At 42.6% G+C, this 17,323-nt stretch overlaps 1 protein-coding gene across 1 annotated transcript; it reads right to left on the minus strand.

Annotated features, from left to right (window-relative positions):
• Positions 1 to 107: 107 nt before the first annotated feature.
• tmem240a (transmembrane protein 240a) lies at positions 108 to 16,616 on the minus strand. Its single transcript, XM_069140997.1, has 4 exons — positions 15,746 to 16,616; positions 15,271 to 15,377; positions 11,074 to 11,282; positions 108 to 1,442 (listed from the first exon to the last, which is right to left on the minus strand). Exons 1-4 carry the CDS (start codon positions 15,800 to 15,802, stop codon positions 1,288 to 1,290), a joined length of 528 nt encoding a protein of 175 aa, XP_068997098.1. The 5' UTR covers positions 15,803 to 16,616; the 3' UTR covers positions 108 to 1,287.
• Positions 16,617 to 17,323: the final 707 nt, after the last annotated feature.

Raw genomic sequence — 17,323 nt, forward strand, 5'->3', positions numbered from 1 at the left:
TCTGTATAATCAGTCTGTTGTTGGTGCTCTGAAATAACCCACTCGCTCGGAGAACGTGCTCTCATCTCCGCTCATATGATTGGAATGACACAATCAAACATCAGAGGTCACTGTTGTGCTTCAATGGCACTTTTAATAAAACAGACATTTCATCCTCACAACAGCAATGTCTGGACAGAGAGGGCGAGGGGGGGGCTGGGTGAGGGTTCCCTCCGCTGATAGGCTGGTTGCTCCTGATAAGTGAGAGGGAATTGGATAAAGAAAATTGAACTGTGCTGTTGAGCACAGTGTGGCCAACATGGACGTGTGTGTGTGCATGTGTGTGTGTTGGACTGACTCATCTTGGCTGGCATTTATTTCTCCTCCCGTGTCTACTAAACGGTGATGATATAGCAAAGAGAACCCCAACCACGACTGTACTCGCTCCCCTCCCGCTCACATATTTACAGGAAAAATTAATACATTCAGTTAATTCACTAAGTAACAAAGCTAATTAATCTGTGTTTTTAGCAGAAATCACATGGTTTCACATCCAGTTTTCAAACAGACTCATCTTCCTGTATCATTCCTATCATCTATACCCACACAATCCATCGTTAGGTTTTCTATTGATAAACGACTCGCACAAAAATCCCCCCCACAGACCCCCTTTTAAAGACTGTTCAATCCCACTTGCCCATATTTATAACTATTTACAGAAGCAGCAGTCTAATCGTCACAAAAACCCGCCCACCCAACGGTCTCATTCGCCCCACCCGATACGCCAACAAAGACACCCGTTCCACCCAATAGAGAAAAAAATAAATAATGACACCCGTCTTGCCGCCCCGTTTCATACACTGCCCACATCTTACCCTGTTCTAAAAGAGCATGCCAAGTTTAACAATGAACACAGAAAATGTCTCTATACAGAAAAAACACCCTTAAAAATGTTTTTTTTTTTCTCCTCTTCCTCCTCCCACAACGGTGGACATGGACATAAGACAAGATTTCAGTGGCAACAAATAATCGTCATCTTGCTCCATTTTGGGATTTTTTTTAAGTGCCGACAGGGACTGGGGGTAGTCATAAGAAAGTCCTGTCACAGGGGTTTTAAGGGGGCCATGTTATGAACAGTGGGAGGGCAGTTTTCCAGGGTCTCTGAGGCAACAGTTGGCCATGGGGCAGTTTGGGTTGGAGGGGGTGAGGTGTTTTGGAGAGGAAGGAAGAAGGAGTTTTAGGGGAGGAGGTGGGGTCAAGGTTAATTTTTTTTATTGTTTAGTTGATTTTTATTTTATTTTTTTAGAGTCAGAGGTGGCGGGGGCTGGGGTGGCCGTTGTGGTAGAGCTTCTGCTTGATGTGGACCATGTTGCCGCTGGAGTCTTCCAGCTGTCTGAGCTGGGCGCGTCGGCGAATGTCTCGAAGGTTGCAGAACTGTGGCAGCCATGACCAGGACGGAGTATCTGGAGGAAGAAGACGGGAGGCAACAGGGAGATCAGAGGTGGTTAGCGTTATATAGGCGTTATGGTGTGGAATCAATCGGCTCAACAAAATAACACCTCGGGTAAAATACACCCCAGCCAACATATTTCGTTGAGTAAACCCATTTATGAACATACACTTTTTAATATACACTGAAGTATTGATGGCTTTTGGCCCCAGGCCCCCTCTACAAGACAGAACCTCAAAATACAAGAATCCAAAAAGTTTTGATCCCTGATTTTATTACAAACTATAACAAAACACAACCTCCTGAGGCTCTGGGTCAGTTTCTCACCTGCCCTACTGGTTACACAACATTTGGTAACACAGAATTAGATTACTGCCAAAGTTCGTTATACAATAAATGAATTCACAATACATGTTTCTAAAATTTCTGCCTTTTTTTTTTTTTTTATAACAAAGCAAAAGTCAACCTGGTTCTGCATTTATTTACTGCACTATAAAGTGCTTTCAGTTTATTAGATAATTGAGATAAAACAGGGTCTGGTCTGTATGGATTTGGAGAACTTTTTCTTTTTTTTTCCCGTAAAAGAAAAAAACAAACCCAAAGTTTTCAGGTTGCTCAATTTAATCTTTTCCAGGTTAATGTATTAAGTGTTGATGTCTTATTTTTTTTATGTAAATGTTATAAAAAGCACAATTGCAGAAGCGTGGGAACCGAACAAAGACATACATTTTACAATGTAAGTTTTATTTTATTTCTCAAATATGTTCTCCTAGGCAATCGTTTCTTTTAATCCACACCACAACTGCACAGCACAGGATCTAGCGTATACTGTTTCACCATGGCCCTTGAACAATGTTAGTGTAAACCCTTCTAGCTTGTTTTTTTGGCATTTGCCCTTTATTCCACAGTGGACAGGAGATCTAGACAGACAGCACGAGGAGAAAGTAAAGAGGATTGCTTGCAACAGAGGTTCCTGGTGAGAATTAGACTGGGGAAATTCAGATTACATACAGTAGTATGAGCCTTGGACAATAATATCATGGTGACGCCGAGTCCGAGCATTTTCGACGCATATCATGAACAGGCATAAAATGGCCAAAGACAAAACGGCCAGGAAGAAAGGAAGGAAAGGAAATGCCTCTGCATCAGATTCAGCAACGCAACGCAAACTGTGATGCTGATGACACAGTATCGATATTTGGTCATAATCACATGCCACAATATTGATCGTGACATGTTCTACTCGTCTGCTTTACTCCTACTCAGAGTATCAATGAAAAAGTGAACTGACATTATTCTGAATGTGCTTTTTATTGTTCTGCAACATTGTTTCACTCGTGCAGTTTTGCAGACATGAGCAAGAACAATTGAATTCAGGCTTTCAAAGACACCAAAGCTGACTAGCTAGACGACACTCATGAGATCAGAACACACAATGGTGTAAAATCCTTCTTAGCCTGGTTTTCTGGCTCTAAATCCAGTTAGAGGCAGACAAGACGCATCAACAACCGGCAGCTCAGAGGATTGATCTCTCTGCTGGCAACTGTTTTTTTTTTTTTCTATGTAAATGAAGCACCTGTTTGTCACTCACTTTCTCCTGAGATATATATGAAGTGACAATCAGGCCGACACTAGCTTTCAATACAAATTAGATCTTGGTTGTCAATTTGTACTTCTCAGATATAATGTACTTTTATTCCAATTTGATGCTCAGCTTTGTCGGAGAGATTAGGAGTCTCATGATGTTCCACATTCAAGTGGAAACCCGCCATGACGTCACCAGTTTGTTTTAAAGCTTCCAGTCTGACATTTTGGCCGTCGCTTTCTTGTGTTTTTTTGGAGCCAGTAGTGACCATATTTGGACTAGCTGGGAAGGAATGAGGGGTGAATCTGACTAAACATGTGGACACTAGTCCCACCCACCTTTAGCAGAAACCTGACTGCACCCCAGGCCTGTCAATCAAACCAGACATGCCACAAACATAAGCCCTTATATCTAATGAATTATGGAATTATTTTTATAAGGACCACCAGAACACTGATCAGGAGGAGGTAAATTAGCTAATGACATCACAATAACTTACAGAAAAAAATTATTTACTTTGTTTTTCATGAAACAGAAGTTGATGCTTTTTGAATGAATGAATGAATCTATTGAAGCAAGGTTTTTCTTGTTAGTTTTTTAGTGGCCCTGCACTTTAAGGTACTTCCACATTGACTTCACTTTTCAGACCCAGAGGCTGGATCCGTTTTTAGATACAGTCAATGTCCACATTCTGCTTTTTGATCTTTAAAAAGAATATAATTCTGATTTCAGTGTTGAATGTGTATCTCAATGGCCAAATTTTAAAGTAAACCCAAAAAGGTTAAACTTAAAAATTGAAGGTCATGTGTCCATACACCATGCCATATTTTCATAGATGGAGCAGTTATACCAACCCTCAAAACAGACCCAGTATGGGATGCATTAAGGTTTTTGTAATTCATGGTTCTAGGCATTAAAATGAGTTATGGGCTCCACGGAGACCCTAAAGTGAATGAGCTAGTGTTTAATATGTTTCTCATCCACATGCGTCATCACAGCTGTAGCTTGTAATTCAGGGAAGTGGGGGTGAGTTCTTTACAGTGATGGGAGATAAAAGATTGGACCATTGAAGTATTGAATGAGAACAGTAAATGGCATCAATCTCTTGTAGTGCACCAGTGGCCTTGCCCTTGATCCTTCACATTTGTGTCTGGACTGTTGCACGTGCGACAACGTCCTGATATTATTTCTCCATGTTAAAAGGGATTTAACAGGTGACCGTGAAGACCAAACTCAAATGTACTTTTCTGTCTTTGACCAATTAGCAACCACCATGCTGTGCATGCAGAGTACACAGGCTTTACAATAGAAAGGCACAGCCGCCGTGAAATCGGTGGGATTTCATGAATGTGGGGCGCATAACGTGATGGTGGAGCAGACATTCGAGCTCATCAGGTTATAAACTGGAGCCAGCGAGGCGGAGCGAGGTCCACAGAGACGGCAGGGAGAGAAAGAAAGAGGGAGAAGGAGGGGAGAGCCCCAGACAGCAAACCCAGAAGCAAATGGCCCTGCTAGAGGATGAGCAAGAGGGGGAGGGAGGTGGTGGAGTTAGGGGTGAGGTGCTGGGTGGAGGGGGAGGAGGAGGTGAGGAGGAGGAAGAGAGAGAGAGAGAGAGAGAGAGGGAGAGAGTTATTTATAGCTGTGAATGGGTATGCTGTCCACAAGGACTGCTCTGAAGGGTATCCAAAGGAAAAGGGGCAACGCAGACAGGTTTCTCTCATTTGAATAAAAGGATGGAGATGGAGATGCAGATGGAGGAAAGATAATGCACAGCAGAAAATGGGAGGCAAAGACACAATTGTTATGCTCTTTTGGAGCACAGGGAGGCGAGGAGGAGGGGGGAGTGGGGGGCTGGGGGGGTTAATGCTGGACGCCAAGTCATCATTTTCTTTCTTTCATTCTTGTGTTTGGCTTTCCTCAGTGTCTTTGCAAAAGAGACTTTGTTATCAGATATTCACGACGACTCAATGACAGAGAGAGAAAAGAAATGTAGTTGCGGGAGGTAGCATTGTAAAGGAAATGGCCAGAAGTAGATTCAATAAGTGAAGAGGGAAGGGGCGGAGCCAGAGATGGAATTAGGAGGAGAAAAAAAAAAAAAAAAGCAATGGGAATCAATGTGCATCTCAATGCAATGTGTGTGTGTGTGTGTGTGTGTGTGTGTGTGTGTGTGTGATTCGCACTTGCCATTCCAGCTGCTCTCTCATTCTATTTATAGCTCTGGAGAAGCAAGTGTGTGTATGTGTGGGGATGTGACAGCATCTCCATCTTGCCTCCCCCCACACCTCCACCCTCTTCTCTCTCACACACACACACACACCCCACCGCTCTGTCAGCTTCACCTTCACTCCTCATCTCAGAGAGGCTAAACGAGTCTGACCCAGCACCAACGTCACAGTCAACACACACACACACACACACACACACACACACACACACACACACACACACACACACACACACACGAAAGCGAGGGGCATTCCCTCCCTGTACAGAAGAAGAAACCTGTATCCCTCACTCTATAAGCGCTGCTGATGAATATGGATGTTCCCTCCTCTCTGGGTGTTTTTTTTCTATTTTTTATGACGATGTATTTTACACTGTTGTACTAATGCACGGGAGACAACAGCATTGTCTCACTTGCAGCTGCAAAACCTTCCACACTTCTGTGCAAAGCAGCTGCCTGCAAACACCAAAGCTTGAACAATTCAAATACCTTGTTTATTGTTGCAACTTAAAACAGTGAAAAAAAAAATCTAAATTTCACATAATTTTTTAGATCCTATGAATGACTTCTAAGTTTTAACCATCATTTTTTTGCATTCTTGTACTGTTGCTGGAAACTTTCCCCATCCTGCCTAAGGAGCTTTTCCATGGCGCTCCCAGTATCCAGGTCACATATCACCTACTTTATTCTTAAAACTGAAGATCCAGGCCACCTCCACGTCACAGCCCCGACACTGAAGCGCCGTACAGCAGAGAGGCAACACAATCTGTTTGTTTCAACCTCTAAATTTAGCTCATTTGTGTCAAAAGAATGCTAAAAGATTTTTAGTGTTTCCTCACTTGAGTTTGATGCTGGTGTGTGTGTGTGTGTGTGTGTGTGTGTGTGTGTGTGTGTGTGTGTGTGTGTGTGTGTGTGTGTGTGTGTGTGTGTGTGTGTGTGGGGTGAGCCTGAGAAACCACCATGACAGTGAGAATCTAAAACACTGTAATCCAGGATGTAACACATCAGTTAGCATCTTCCCAATGCTAACAGATGAATCCTCTGTTGTGGGTGCCTGACGTGTCTTCAGCAGACCTTCGGGCTGTGAGGGGATTTCATGCTGTCACGTCATGATTTCACAAGTATGTCTAATAGCTGCTTCGCTTCAGCGTCACTGAAAGCCCTTTATTTCTTCGCTTGTGTCTGCAACAACCACACATGCCCAGTAGTGTTGGTGAAACCATGCACATGTTCTGTCTCATTAAATCTGCCGCATTCCTTTTCTTTTTCGCCAAAGTAACATGCATCCTTCATCTGTCAGGAGGAGAAATGAAACAGATATTTCAGAGAGACAGAAGACAGGAAATTAAGCAGCAACTATCACACTCGATTGGATTTAAACACACGGTATGTGGGACTGGAGCATTCACGACAGCGCAGCAGATGGTGGGAGTGAACTCATATCTCAATCTCTGTCATTCGGGCCTGATTTCAACCACTCTTAGTAACTGCTGTATGTCCATATGTGTAATATATTACTTATCACAACAAATGTTTCCTCAGAAATACCATATAAATTCCACATGTGCAAAAACTCAGGTGAGCACGTGACCTTGTTTATAGTGGATCATCTGCAGAAAGACATGATCATTTAACCTTTAAATAATATATATATAAAAAAACAACCTCCAACTGAGTTATAAATACAAATGCTATCATGGAAAAACAAGGCAGTTAATGATTAAAATGAACACAAAGGGCAGTCAAACAAAGTGTTTCAGTCACATATTTTTGCTCATTGGAAACGTGGTTTTGGAACATTTTCATGGTGTAATATTTGATGGCCATACAGATTTCCCAGGTTATCATATGTTGCAAAATGTGGTGTTTTTTTCTGTAAGAGTTAGCTTTAAACAAATAGCGGCTTGTCTAAATTTTATTATTAGACAACAATACAGTGAAATATAAACTACAAATTTAGTTTGCACTTCACCCGAACTGCTTGTCTTTACACTGCAGTCGGAAAATCCCGCAAACACCCAGAGAGCACACATGTAACTCCCTTCAGAGGGTTTGAACTCGGACCTTCTTGCTGTGATGTAACAGCAATAACCACCAAAGAGCTGCACAAACATTCAGTGACTGAAGATAACCTGCAGACATTTCTGGGACAAGCAGCTACTCAGGCAGAAATAATATTGTTAGATGAGTTAACAGCACTGCACACCCATGGTATACCCATTTTTAGTATTTGGCTGTGTTCAGGCTGCCTCACTCTCCTGTTAGCTTTGTTGGGTGGAACATACAGTATTACATCTTTATCACCGGATCCACTACAAAACCTGGCCACCATGTTGCCAATATGCGCTGGCAAGGTGTTGTTACCACTTGATTTCTCGTACGCATGCAGACTTGAACTGACAGCTGTGTGACCAGGAAAGCCTTTACATGATCTACCAATAGACATATAAAGACATATTTCACGTGGCTGAATTCATGTGGAAAATGTACCGGCTCTGGAAAGATTCATTTAATCGACTGATATTGATTCAACGTCATACCAGCCACCTCATATGCAACCTGTCCTCCGTTTAAAATGGTCTCCTGACCTTGCCACTGCGTGATAAGCATCACGCCCAAATGGAGCGCATCCATTCTTTTTAGTTCATGGTGTCCTGTGACCTCACATAAATCCTAGCGTAGCGCCGCCCACCTTCAACCTGAGAAAATGTCTAATCAGCAAGAATAATTGGAAACACCCGTGTTGGTGTGCGGTGCGGTGGACTTTCCCTGCTGAATGTGTGAAAATAAAACTCTTCATAGGACTCTTTCTGACCAAAGTGAAGGCCAGAAATCTTGATTTGCTTTCTGTGCGAATGGGTCAACACATCATCCTGGCTCAAAGGGGTTTCTACAATAAGTATAGTATCACTGTAGGACCTAGTTTTTGATCCATTGTCCTTTAGTTGGAAATCATTTATTTTTTTACTCCAAATCTTTGATGAGAATATATCAATCTCATAAACACCACTATGGACAATAGATGTTTGATGTTTCTCTCTGCAGTTCCCCTCACTCGTGTAGTTTTGGGCTTTATTTTGCAGATACCTCCGGCCCTGGAGCTGCATGTCTGGTCTGCGATTACTGGCCGCGCCAAGACTTCATTGTCTTGCTATGCTGTTCTTTTCTCTCTCTGCTCTCCACTCACTCCGACCGGTCAAGTCAGATGGCCGCCCACCTCTGAGGCTGGCTCCGTCTGAGGTTTTCTTCCTGTTAAAGGGGAGTTTTCTTCCTCCAAGCTGTTGCTCTTGTGGAATTTTTTGAAATGTTGGGTTCCTTTATACAATGAAGTAAAGTTCTGTTGTAAGAACTGGAGTATGTTGAGTGCCCTGAAGTAACTTGTGCTGTTATTTGGGGCTATATAAAAAATTGAATTGAATTAAATGGGTCTCAGCAAGTGGCTAGAGCTTTGTCAAAAATACACTGAGGGTTTGTTTCCTTAAAACACTGTATCTCAGTAGCAGTATGGTGATTGGTTGCTAGGCAGAAACTCTGAGAAGTCACTATACTCAAAATTATTTTAATTGTCCTTGAGTGTAGTTTGGTCTTTGACGCAGTCATTTAAGCTTTGAATCATCAGTGATGGGGTGCAAGACACAAGAAGTGTATTTCTTGCCCCTTATTGGGGCCACTTTTTTCGTGGAGTTCCCTAAAGATTTATACTCGGCCCCTGATTATTCTCTATTTGCATGTTGTCCTTGGAAGATATCATTGACAGACGCAACTGTTATGCAACTGACACACAACCGTTGAGACTGAGAAAATCTTGCATTATAGATGTATTCTTCATTACGTCATGTCTCATAATACATGATAGATCTGCTACTAGCAAGATAAATTGGCTTATGTAACAAAGCTGATGTTTAAGTGCAGAAGTTTTATTTTATTTAACTAGGGCACATAACTAAAGATTACTAGATTTGTTTTTCTGTTTCTTTTTTGCAGCCCTGGACAAGGTCACACTCCTCCACGCTTGATTGTTGTGATGCACTTGAACTCATTGCAGGAGAAATATCAACACAGTTAATTGAGAACACTGCTCCTGGACTAATCATGCTCTTCAAGAGAGATGACTGCGTTACCTAAATCCTCGTCTCCCTTCCACACCGTTCTATCTACTTAAATGTAGAACTGATTTTAAGGTTTTAAGTAAGCTTATTTGTGTGATTGATTCGTTCTTCATGAGTGCTGCTTGAGATCCTTTTCAGAGGCCGTCCTCATCACCACGGGAGACTCTGGGCCCCTCAGCTGTCAACATCCATGAAACTCAGGCTGGCAAAGCTAGTGTCCTTTATGATTTGTCCACAAAACTCACTTTTATCTTCAGCATTGTCCTATTTATGACTCATAATTATATTTCATAATGTTCTCTTTCAATTCCTACCATGGCATTGTAAATTACTTTTGAGTGCATTTCAAAAGTGATACATGAACAACTTGGGGAAAAAAAGAAGCTACCTAGTCATGAATGTCATAACAATGAAAGTTAATTAAGTTAATTGCCATTTTACCCATTTACAAGCTGCAAAGCTGTTTCTTTAGTCTTCAGAAATAAAACTAAATGGAAGTATTAATTGGAGGTTGCATCATTTCTATTATTTCAGTTCTTATTAATATTCTATTTCACCTTACTGCACTGCTTTTCTATTTTGCTCTTGCAGTGTCCCCAATGACATTATTTAAGATTTAACTTAGCATAGGAAGGAAGCAGAGATATTCTGTTACAGCGGGCTTTAATACACTAAATGCTTAATCCAAACCGTTGCTGAAGAGCGATTGGACCAAACATGCTGAGAAGTGATTTTGTTTGACATGTGCTGTCACAAGGACATCAACTTTTCTATTTGGTTCATTGCTAATACAACATTTTGGCTCACAGGCTTATACTGAATGACCTACCAAAGCACAGCAATACAGTGCAGCGCTACTGTAATGTATGCCATCAAAATTAATTTAAGAATTATACCCTAAAGTAAATATCTGTGGGGAATTTCATGAGTCAGCAGTTTGTGAAAGACGAAATATACATATTTTCTGTTCTGAAAAAAGCCCTTCTGTTATGTCACTCGTCCATTTTTAAGCATCAATATTATTCCAGTTCTCATTAAAGTGTGATTGTATGTCGCTTTATTAAATAATTTTCTCATAACTAATGAGTTGAATTTATTCAAAGCATTGTAATTGCACTTAATGATGGCACCATTACATGAGCATATGACTGCTGCTGTTTCCTGAAAACAAATTAGGGAGGATTATTGGTGCAATAAGGTTTGAGGTATTTAGACTGTACAAAACAGAAAGGCAGACGTTTAAATTTAGCTTCACCTTAACTGATGCGTCTGATATGCCTATGTCTGAATCACCACACAGTTGGAAGGTTTCACTGGGATTTTTCCGAGAGGTCGCAGTAAACTGAGAGAAAAATCTGAGAGAAAAATCCGAGAGAAGAGCCAAAAAAAAAAATGGGCCAAGCAACGGGGGGAAGGTCATTTTCCAGAACTCCACCAACTGCTGTGTTAACCTGGCAAGCACTTAGAGATGCAGAAGGTAGAAAAGCACACATACAGGTATTTCTGTATGCATTTTGATTATATAATTTGCCATGATAAGTCCTGCTTTTAAGTATAAATACTTTATATGATTTCTTTTTCTGTCATTTAGCAGTGCATTCCCACTTTAGCACAAGCAACTAAAGTGAATAAAGAAATATTTGTATGACATTTTAAGGATGGCTGAGCTTGCCTTTCAGACCATGTGAATGTGCAGCAGATAAACAGCAGACAACGTCCATCTTACCGTAGTAACGGCTCGCCCTCCAGGCCCTGACGGCACAGTGTAGCACTCCGTCCAGCCACAACAGCAGCCAGCTGATGCAGAAGCCCAGCAGCAGCCCCAGCATCAAGTCCATCTCCTGCTTGGTCACACTGTCACTCACAAAGTAGTTCTCCGAAGAGTCCACCAAGGAATGGTCCCCATCGTACGGGATTACATAGTGGACATGATGCCTGGGGCGAGGACAGACAGAGGCAGGTGATGGAAGTGTTAGATACGCTATATGTATGTACAGTATGTATCCAATATACCCTTTCTAACTCCAGAGGATGTCTGGAGATTTCTAAATTATGATAAAATTGCACTAATCCGCACTTTGCTGGAAGCCCCCGAGGCCCTCTCAAGGACCCTTGGGTGTCTCCAGGCTGCACTTTAGGCAGAAAAGTTTATGCTTGGGTTGAAATTTTAAATTCGCAAAAACAGCTAAGGGCTTGAAAGGAGAATGAGCAACACTTTCTTTACCTCCCTCAGTGAGTACTGCTAAGGTGCCTCTTCATAAGGCATCGAATCCAATATTCTACCTGGTCAATCAAAACTGTTCTGAAAAAAATAAACATTTTAGAAAAACAATATGCTACTTAAAATGTCCCAAATGTGCAAGCAAGGTTATGTTATAGCCAGCACTTATTTGGTCAAAGTGGGCTTTGTTTTTTCACGTCATTTTAGAATTAAAATTGTAGTTTAAATTTAAATTTACTGACTAGAATGTCTCATTTAATTTGTTTTAAAGAGGAAAAACATTTTTAATTGTTTTCCTACAAATTCACACAGTACATGATTGCTGCTAACCAGGTGTTCACATCTCAGGGGACAAAGTTGTGGTGAACAATTTAGAAAATGATACACAGATTTAAGACAGCAGATGTTTCTCGTAGATTACTGAACGCATCACTCTAAAAGACAACATACATGATAAACCCCTCGTAAAGCTCTGCACATCCACTACAGCAGCAGCTATCACCCAGAGACATTCCCTTCGCCTCATTGTCCTGCGTCGACTCAGCTCCATTGTAAAACAGACAATGCACTTGATATGAAAGCCTTACTGTACTGGTATTACCTGCCCTCCTGGGAGAGGATGAAGGCTTTTTTTCAATCTAACAACACAGGCAGCAGTCTGACAAACACCGTAAGGGAACACAGCGGGAGCAGAGAGATTTAACTGCTGGAAGTGAGTACAGAGGCACTCGCACACTTTGGGACATTACATTGATAACAGGGTTGGACTGATGGAGCTTTTTTGAAGACGGTCTACAATAAAGTAGCACTGCAGCGGTTTAGAGATGCACTTCTGTAAATCGGGCTTGCATGAGTCAGATTATAAAAATCAATGGTAGCAGCAGAGACTGCGATATTTTGACTTTTTCATGCTCCAACATCAAAAGATTCTACATTTTCTGTATGTCGTGTTTTTTTAACTTGGATGTAACGCAGTTGACTGCTCCTTTTAAACTACTTATATCTGAAATATTTTTCAACTGGTCATTTAAACAAATGTAAAAATGGAGAATGGTCTGCACTTATGCAGCGCTTTATCACCATATCTGTCTCAGAGACAATTTAAACTATTTTGTTATTCATCCATTCGCACACCAATGGGAGCTAAGCTGCCATGCAAGGTGCTCGTCTGCCATCGGGTGCAACTCAGGTTTCTGTGTCTTGCCCAAGGACACTTCGGCATGTGGACAGGAGGAACCTTGTGATTAGTGTGCAACCCCGTCTACCATTGGAGCCACAGCCACATACATTTATTTTTCTATCTCTGACAGACGTTGTGATTCTTAAAGAAAACTTTTTAAGTTAATACTCATTGTCTGACAGCTTTTTACCAGAAAAATCCTTTGACACTTGAATTTAAATCGAACTTCTACTGATGTTTCCAGTTCATTTGGCATTAAATTGAGGAATAAATGAGCAGCGATACACAAAGAAACAGTGTCAACCTCCTGAAATTCAACTTCATTAATAGAAAATCCACCCACACTGTGACTGACCGATGATCTCTGGAAAATGCAGTGCAGGAATACAACAGCACTTCACTTTGGAAAGATAGAAACACATCTTGCAGATTAGCACCCTAAGTATCTTATTGAAGAAGTGTGGCCACATGGGGGATCAAAAACCCACCGTGAGACCTCCCTAACCTGAGCCATGGAGCCACCAAGGTCCATTAATGGCAAAGCATTATTTAAAAGAACATAAGGCTAACCTATATGAAAAGATAATGCCAAATTTCCCCCAGGCTTCCTTCTTTTCCCTAAATACCTGTAAATATTACAGGATGATTTCATGCTTCCTGTCGTCAGTCCTGTGCCTTCTTTTCTATATGACAAAAAACTAAAAACGCTCGGCAAGAACTTCCGAAAGCCTCAACAAGAACATTTAGATCAACTCACTCTGTCCACTCTTATTATCTCCCCTGCAACAGTGGCAGCTACTGTAGGACAGTCTTCAACCCCATCAGAGAGGCTACAACTACATCCAGTAGGATCCAAATCAGAGCACGGAGGCTGCCAAATAAAATGACACTGCCTGTGTCCTCAAGGTTGATAAGGTGAGCGCTGTGGGCGTCCCAACACCTCCACGTCTCACGGATGGAAGGGCAGGCAGGCGAAGCCCACAGCTCTCCTTCAATTCACTCCACGTTTCTGCTGTTTATGTGAAAACAGACGAGCAACTCTCATCCAGGACTGTTTCCAGGTCAGTGGAAGACACTGTGATTACAGTAACCTGAACACTAACAGGAGGAGAACAGGTTGGACTATGCAGTCTCTCCAGTGCCATTTGATCAGTGGCTATGGATTACACAAATACTCATATGGAAGTATAGGAGATTTGGCTGTATCGACACAGAGATCACTGCTTAAAGCTGCTGGTATAACTTTTTCATTTTCAGCATTCTGCTTGTTTTTAGAAGCAGAGGCAAGGATGACATGAATGTCTAAATACTTCAAAATAAGACTTTCAGTGATGCATCATCTCTTCTCAAAGCTACAAACAGGCTATTTTTTTGTTTGTTTTAATTAATCTATATAACCTCACAGTGTGTGCAAGTGTGTGGAGGAGGCTGCTCCAAACTTTGCCTCAGATTATCCTTCTCTGACAACCATCCTCTAATATGATTGATGATGACCCATTTCTGGATTTCCTGTCTAAAATAAAACAAAATAAAAGAACAGTGGAACTGGTGTCTGAATAAACTGCGAACACATCAGCCCCCTCACTGCAGCATGCACACTATACACTGCTGTTTAGTTTTAATGTGCATCTGCTCAGCTTGCACCAACATGAAGAGTGAAAATTCCCTTAAAGCCCTGGTGTGTTGCCTGCAGGACATGAGCCAATCAGGATCTAATATCTGAGGACAATTTAGACCTTCATCCATGTGATAAAAGGAGTCCTGGTTTTTAAATCTTACTCCAACATTGTGGAGACTTCACACCAGAAAAAAAAAAAAACAGAGGCCCACTTGTGCCTGTGCTGAGCTACACAGTCTAGTCTGCTGAACGACATGCTTACTGTTGATGGAAAACACAAAATAATGCTGATTGAATCCCAATGAATATATTAATGAGTGTCTTGCTGCTGTTTTTCCACACTTCAAACCGGGTCTCAGTGTGACAGCGAACAGCAGGTAGGAGCTGATGAGCAGCCTCAGCCCCGACTGCACTTCTTAAGCCATAACCACCTCACTTCAACACTCATATGTTCATAATTGGCTCCGCAGGTTTACATTGTGACACCGTGCAGGCCCGTGTGAGCCGCACCAGCGCACTTGATGCTCAGATTGTTTTTGAACGGCCTTATATTGCTCATAGTTCATTACCTATTTATGGCTCCGACACACACCTTTCCCATATGCAGCAAAGCCGAAATCCTCGCAGCCGGTGCAGAAAACATAATAAAATGAAATCACACCGCGATCAAACGTGAGATCTGTTAGAGAGCGAATAATAAAAAGCCTCTACGGAGACATCCGCCGCTATGTTCGCGCACAGACAGGCGGTGAGCAGGTTGGCTCTGCGGGGCTTCACCGCCAGAAATCTTCGAGGCCTCTTCAGCAATTAAGAATTGACGGGTAGAGAGAGAAAAAAAAAAAAAAAAAACAGAACACACAACACCATGTTTATCCCAGATATTGTAGAGGATGATGGCATTTACCTTCCACAGTTGCAGTGACAGACGCGGTCCTCCCCTCGTAGATGCGGTAAGATGTAGTTGTGAAAGCGATCCAGTAGTGCGTTCATGTCCATTAAACAGGCTATCGCCTGCAAAGAACCATGCCAGTCAGCTGGGACATGTCAAGCATTAGGCTAGGCTATTACTACAGACAGCCAGTGATTCTTTTCATTATCGTCATAACAATAAAGGCCATAAAAAAAAGGGCAGGAGGCAGATCCTCCCCATTCTAGCGGGACTTTTGCCTCAAAACGGACTCAGATTATTTATTTATGACAGCAGGTAATTATAGGTAGGCTAACCTACTTCCACATGTCATTGATAGGCCTTCTCTAAGGTAGTTTTCTCGTAAAATGGGATAAATGTAAGAGACATTTTGGATTTTCTGATGAAATATCTGCCTCCAGTGAGGAAATTAGAAAATCCTACTGTGGCTGAGGGAGGTGAGATGTCTTACCATTACAACTGAAGCACCAAGAATCATAAAAATCATGGTGGTTGTGATCATATGCATCAAAACTTCCAAACTGGCCGCCGTCCTGTAGCCCGGGGCTCTACCCGCGGCAGTGGAGACGCTCCGGCTGGGCTCTGGGCACTCTGTCCCGGCAGGAGCCGCTCATGGAGCCGCCGCGCCGCTCCTGGCTCCCCGTCCCTTCAAACTGCCCGGTCTCCCTCCGTCCCCTCCTACACACGGCAAGCCGCTCTCTCAGCCCTCACTGCACCCTCTCCATCCAAGAATTTTCTTTCCCCCCCTCCCCAAACCCCCCGGTCGGTCGGATGCGGCTGCCGCTCACTCCAAAGAGGCAGTCCTCACCTAATTACCGATGCAAAAGTGATCCGTTCCTCCAGTTGCGTTTCTATCTCTATCCCAGTTTAAAAAGAAAAAACATCAAGAAAAAAGATGAAGGACTCCCTTGATATCCTCTAAGCGGTGCCTCGGTATCCTCGCTCTCCTTTTCCAAGTTATTCCAGAGATTCCAGTGTCTGCGCTTTAATGCCGGTGAATCCTGTCCTCCATCGGTGAAAACGCTGGATTTCTCTCGCCTGGACGTCTCAGATAGCTGCACCAACTCCTCTCACGGCCATCGCCCTCGTCGTTCTCGGAATGCTTGATAACATCGACATGAGGTCCAGATGCTCCAGTCGATGGGGAACTAGACCCACCCTGCGCCCCGAGTCCAGTCCGTAGCCAGCGACGGCAGCTGCATCAACGCCCGGAGCCAGACACGCATGATTATCCCATCCTGGCTTCCAGCAGCTACACGAGCATCCACTCCCACCTCTAAGTGCGTGTGCGCGCGCACGCGTCCGTGTCCGCGCGTTTGTGTGTGCGAGAGAGTGTGTGTAGTGGGCGGTGTGAAAGGGAAGAACTGCAAACTGCCTTTAAGGCATCGGCCTATAGGCTCAGTATTTATAGTGGATACCTGCAGATGCACCGGAGTGAGCTTCAAGAATGACACTCCTCGTGATGATTTAACCTTCTGTCTCTCCGGAGTGTTCACTCCTTTCACCCCTCAGTGCTGCCACACATGCTCACACGTGCCTCCTCCAGACATTGCTGCTCTTCCCTTTCTGATTCTGCACCATTTCTGATCACTATCCTGCATGATGTCCAAAGTGAGTCTCAAGATTGTTTTAAAAATTCAAATAAAATCTAAATCTCAAAAATTCTGCTGTAAACCTCTTTTATGAGTATTACTTGCATTAAGACATCTGTGACAAAGCCCACTGAGCTTTCTTAGAGAAGATATTGTTCTTAAAAGCGTCTGTATCAGCGTCATATCCAATGCGGATGTGAAACCGTCTGCATGTAAACCAGCTCCAAGCCATCCAACTGTGAACCAATAAGGAGAAATGTCAAAATAAAATCTAGGCCAGCAGTTTAAGTCCCAGGTTCTTCCCCGAGTGTTGCTTTAATGAGTAAATAATGTAAAACATCAAGTTGACAGAGAAATGTCACATTCTTCCATGTGACTTCAGCACCATGGACAGCAGCCATCCAGCAGCCTCCATTCACAAGCATCATAAACACAGT

This window comes from Embiotoca jacksoni, unplaced genomic scaffold (assembly GCF_022577435.1).
Source record: "Embiotoca jacksoni isolate LCO1_2020_lvr unplaced genomic scaffold, fEmbJac1.0.p SCAF_9, whole genome shotgun sequence".
Taxonomy (NCBI): domain Eukaryota; kingdom Metazoa; phylum Chordata; class Actinopteri; family Embiotocidae; genus Embiotoca; species Embiotoca jacksoni.

Coding starts and splice junctions, on each gene's coding strand:
- tmem240a (XM_069140997.1), bottom strand. CDS start 15,802: ATGCATATGATCACAACCACCATGATTTTTATGATTCTTGGTGCTTCA. Junction 15,378..15,745: donor TTGGTGCTTCAGTTGTAATG/GTAAGACATCTC, acceptor GGTTCTTTGCAG/GCGATAGCCTGTTTAATGGA. Junction 1,443..11,073: donor GAGGGCGAGCCGTTACTACG/GTAAGATGGACG, acceptor TTCTTCCTCCAG/ATACTCCGTCCTGGTCATGG.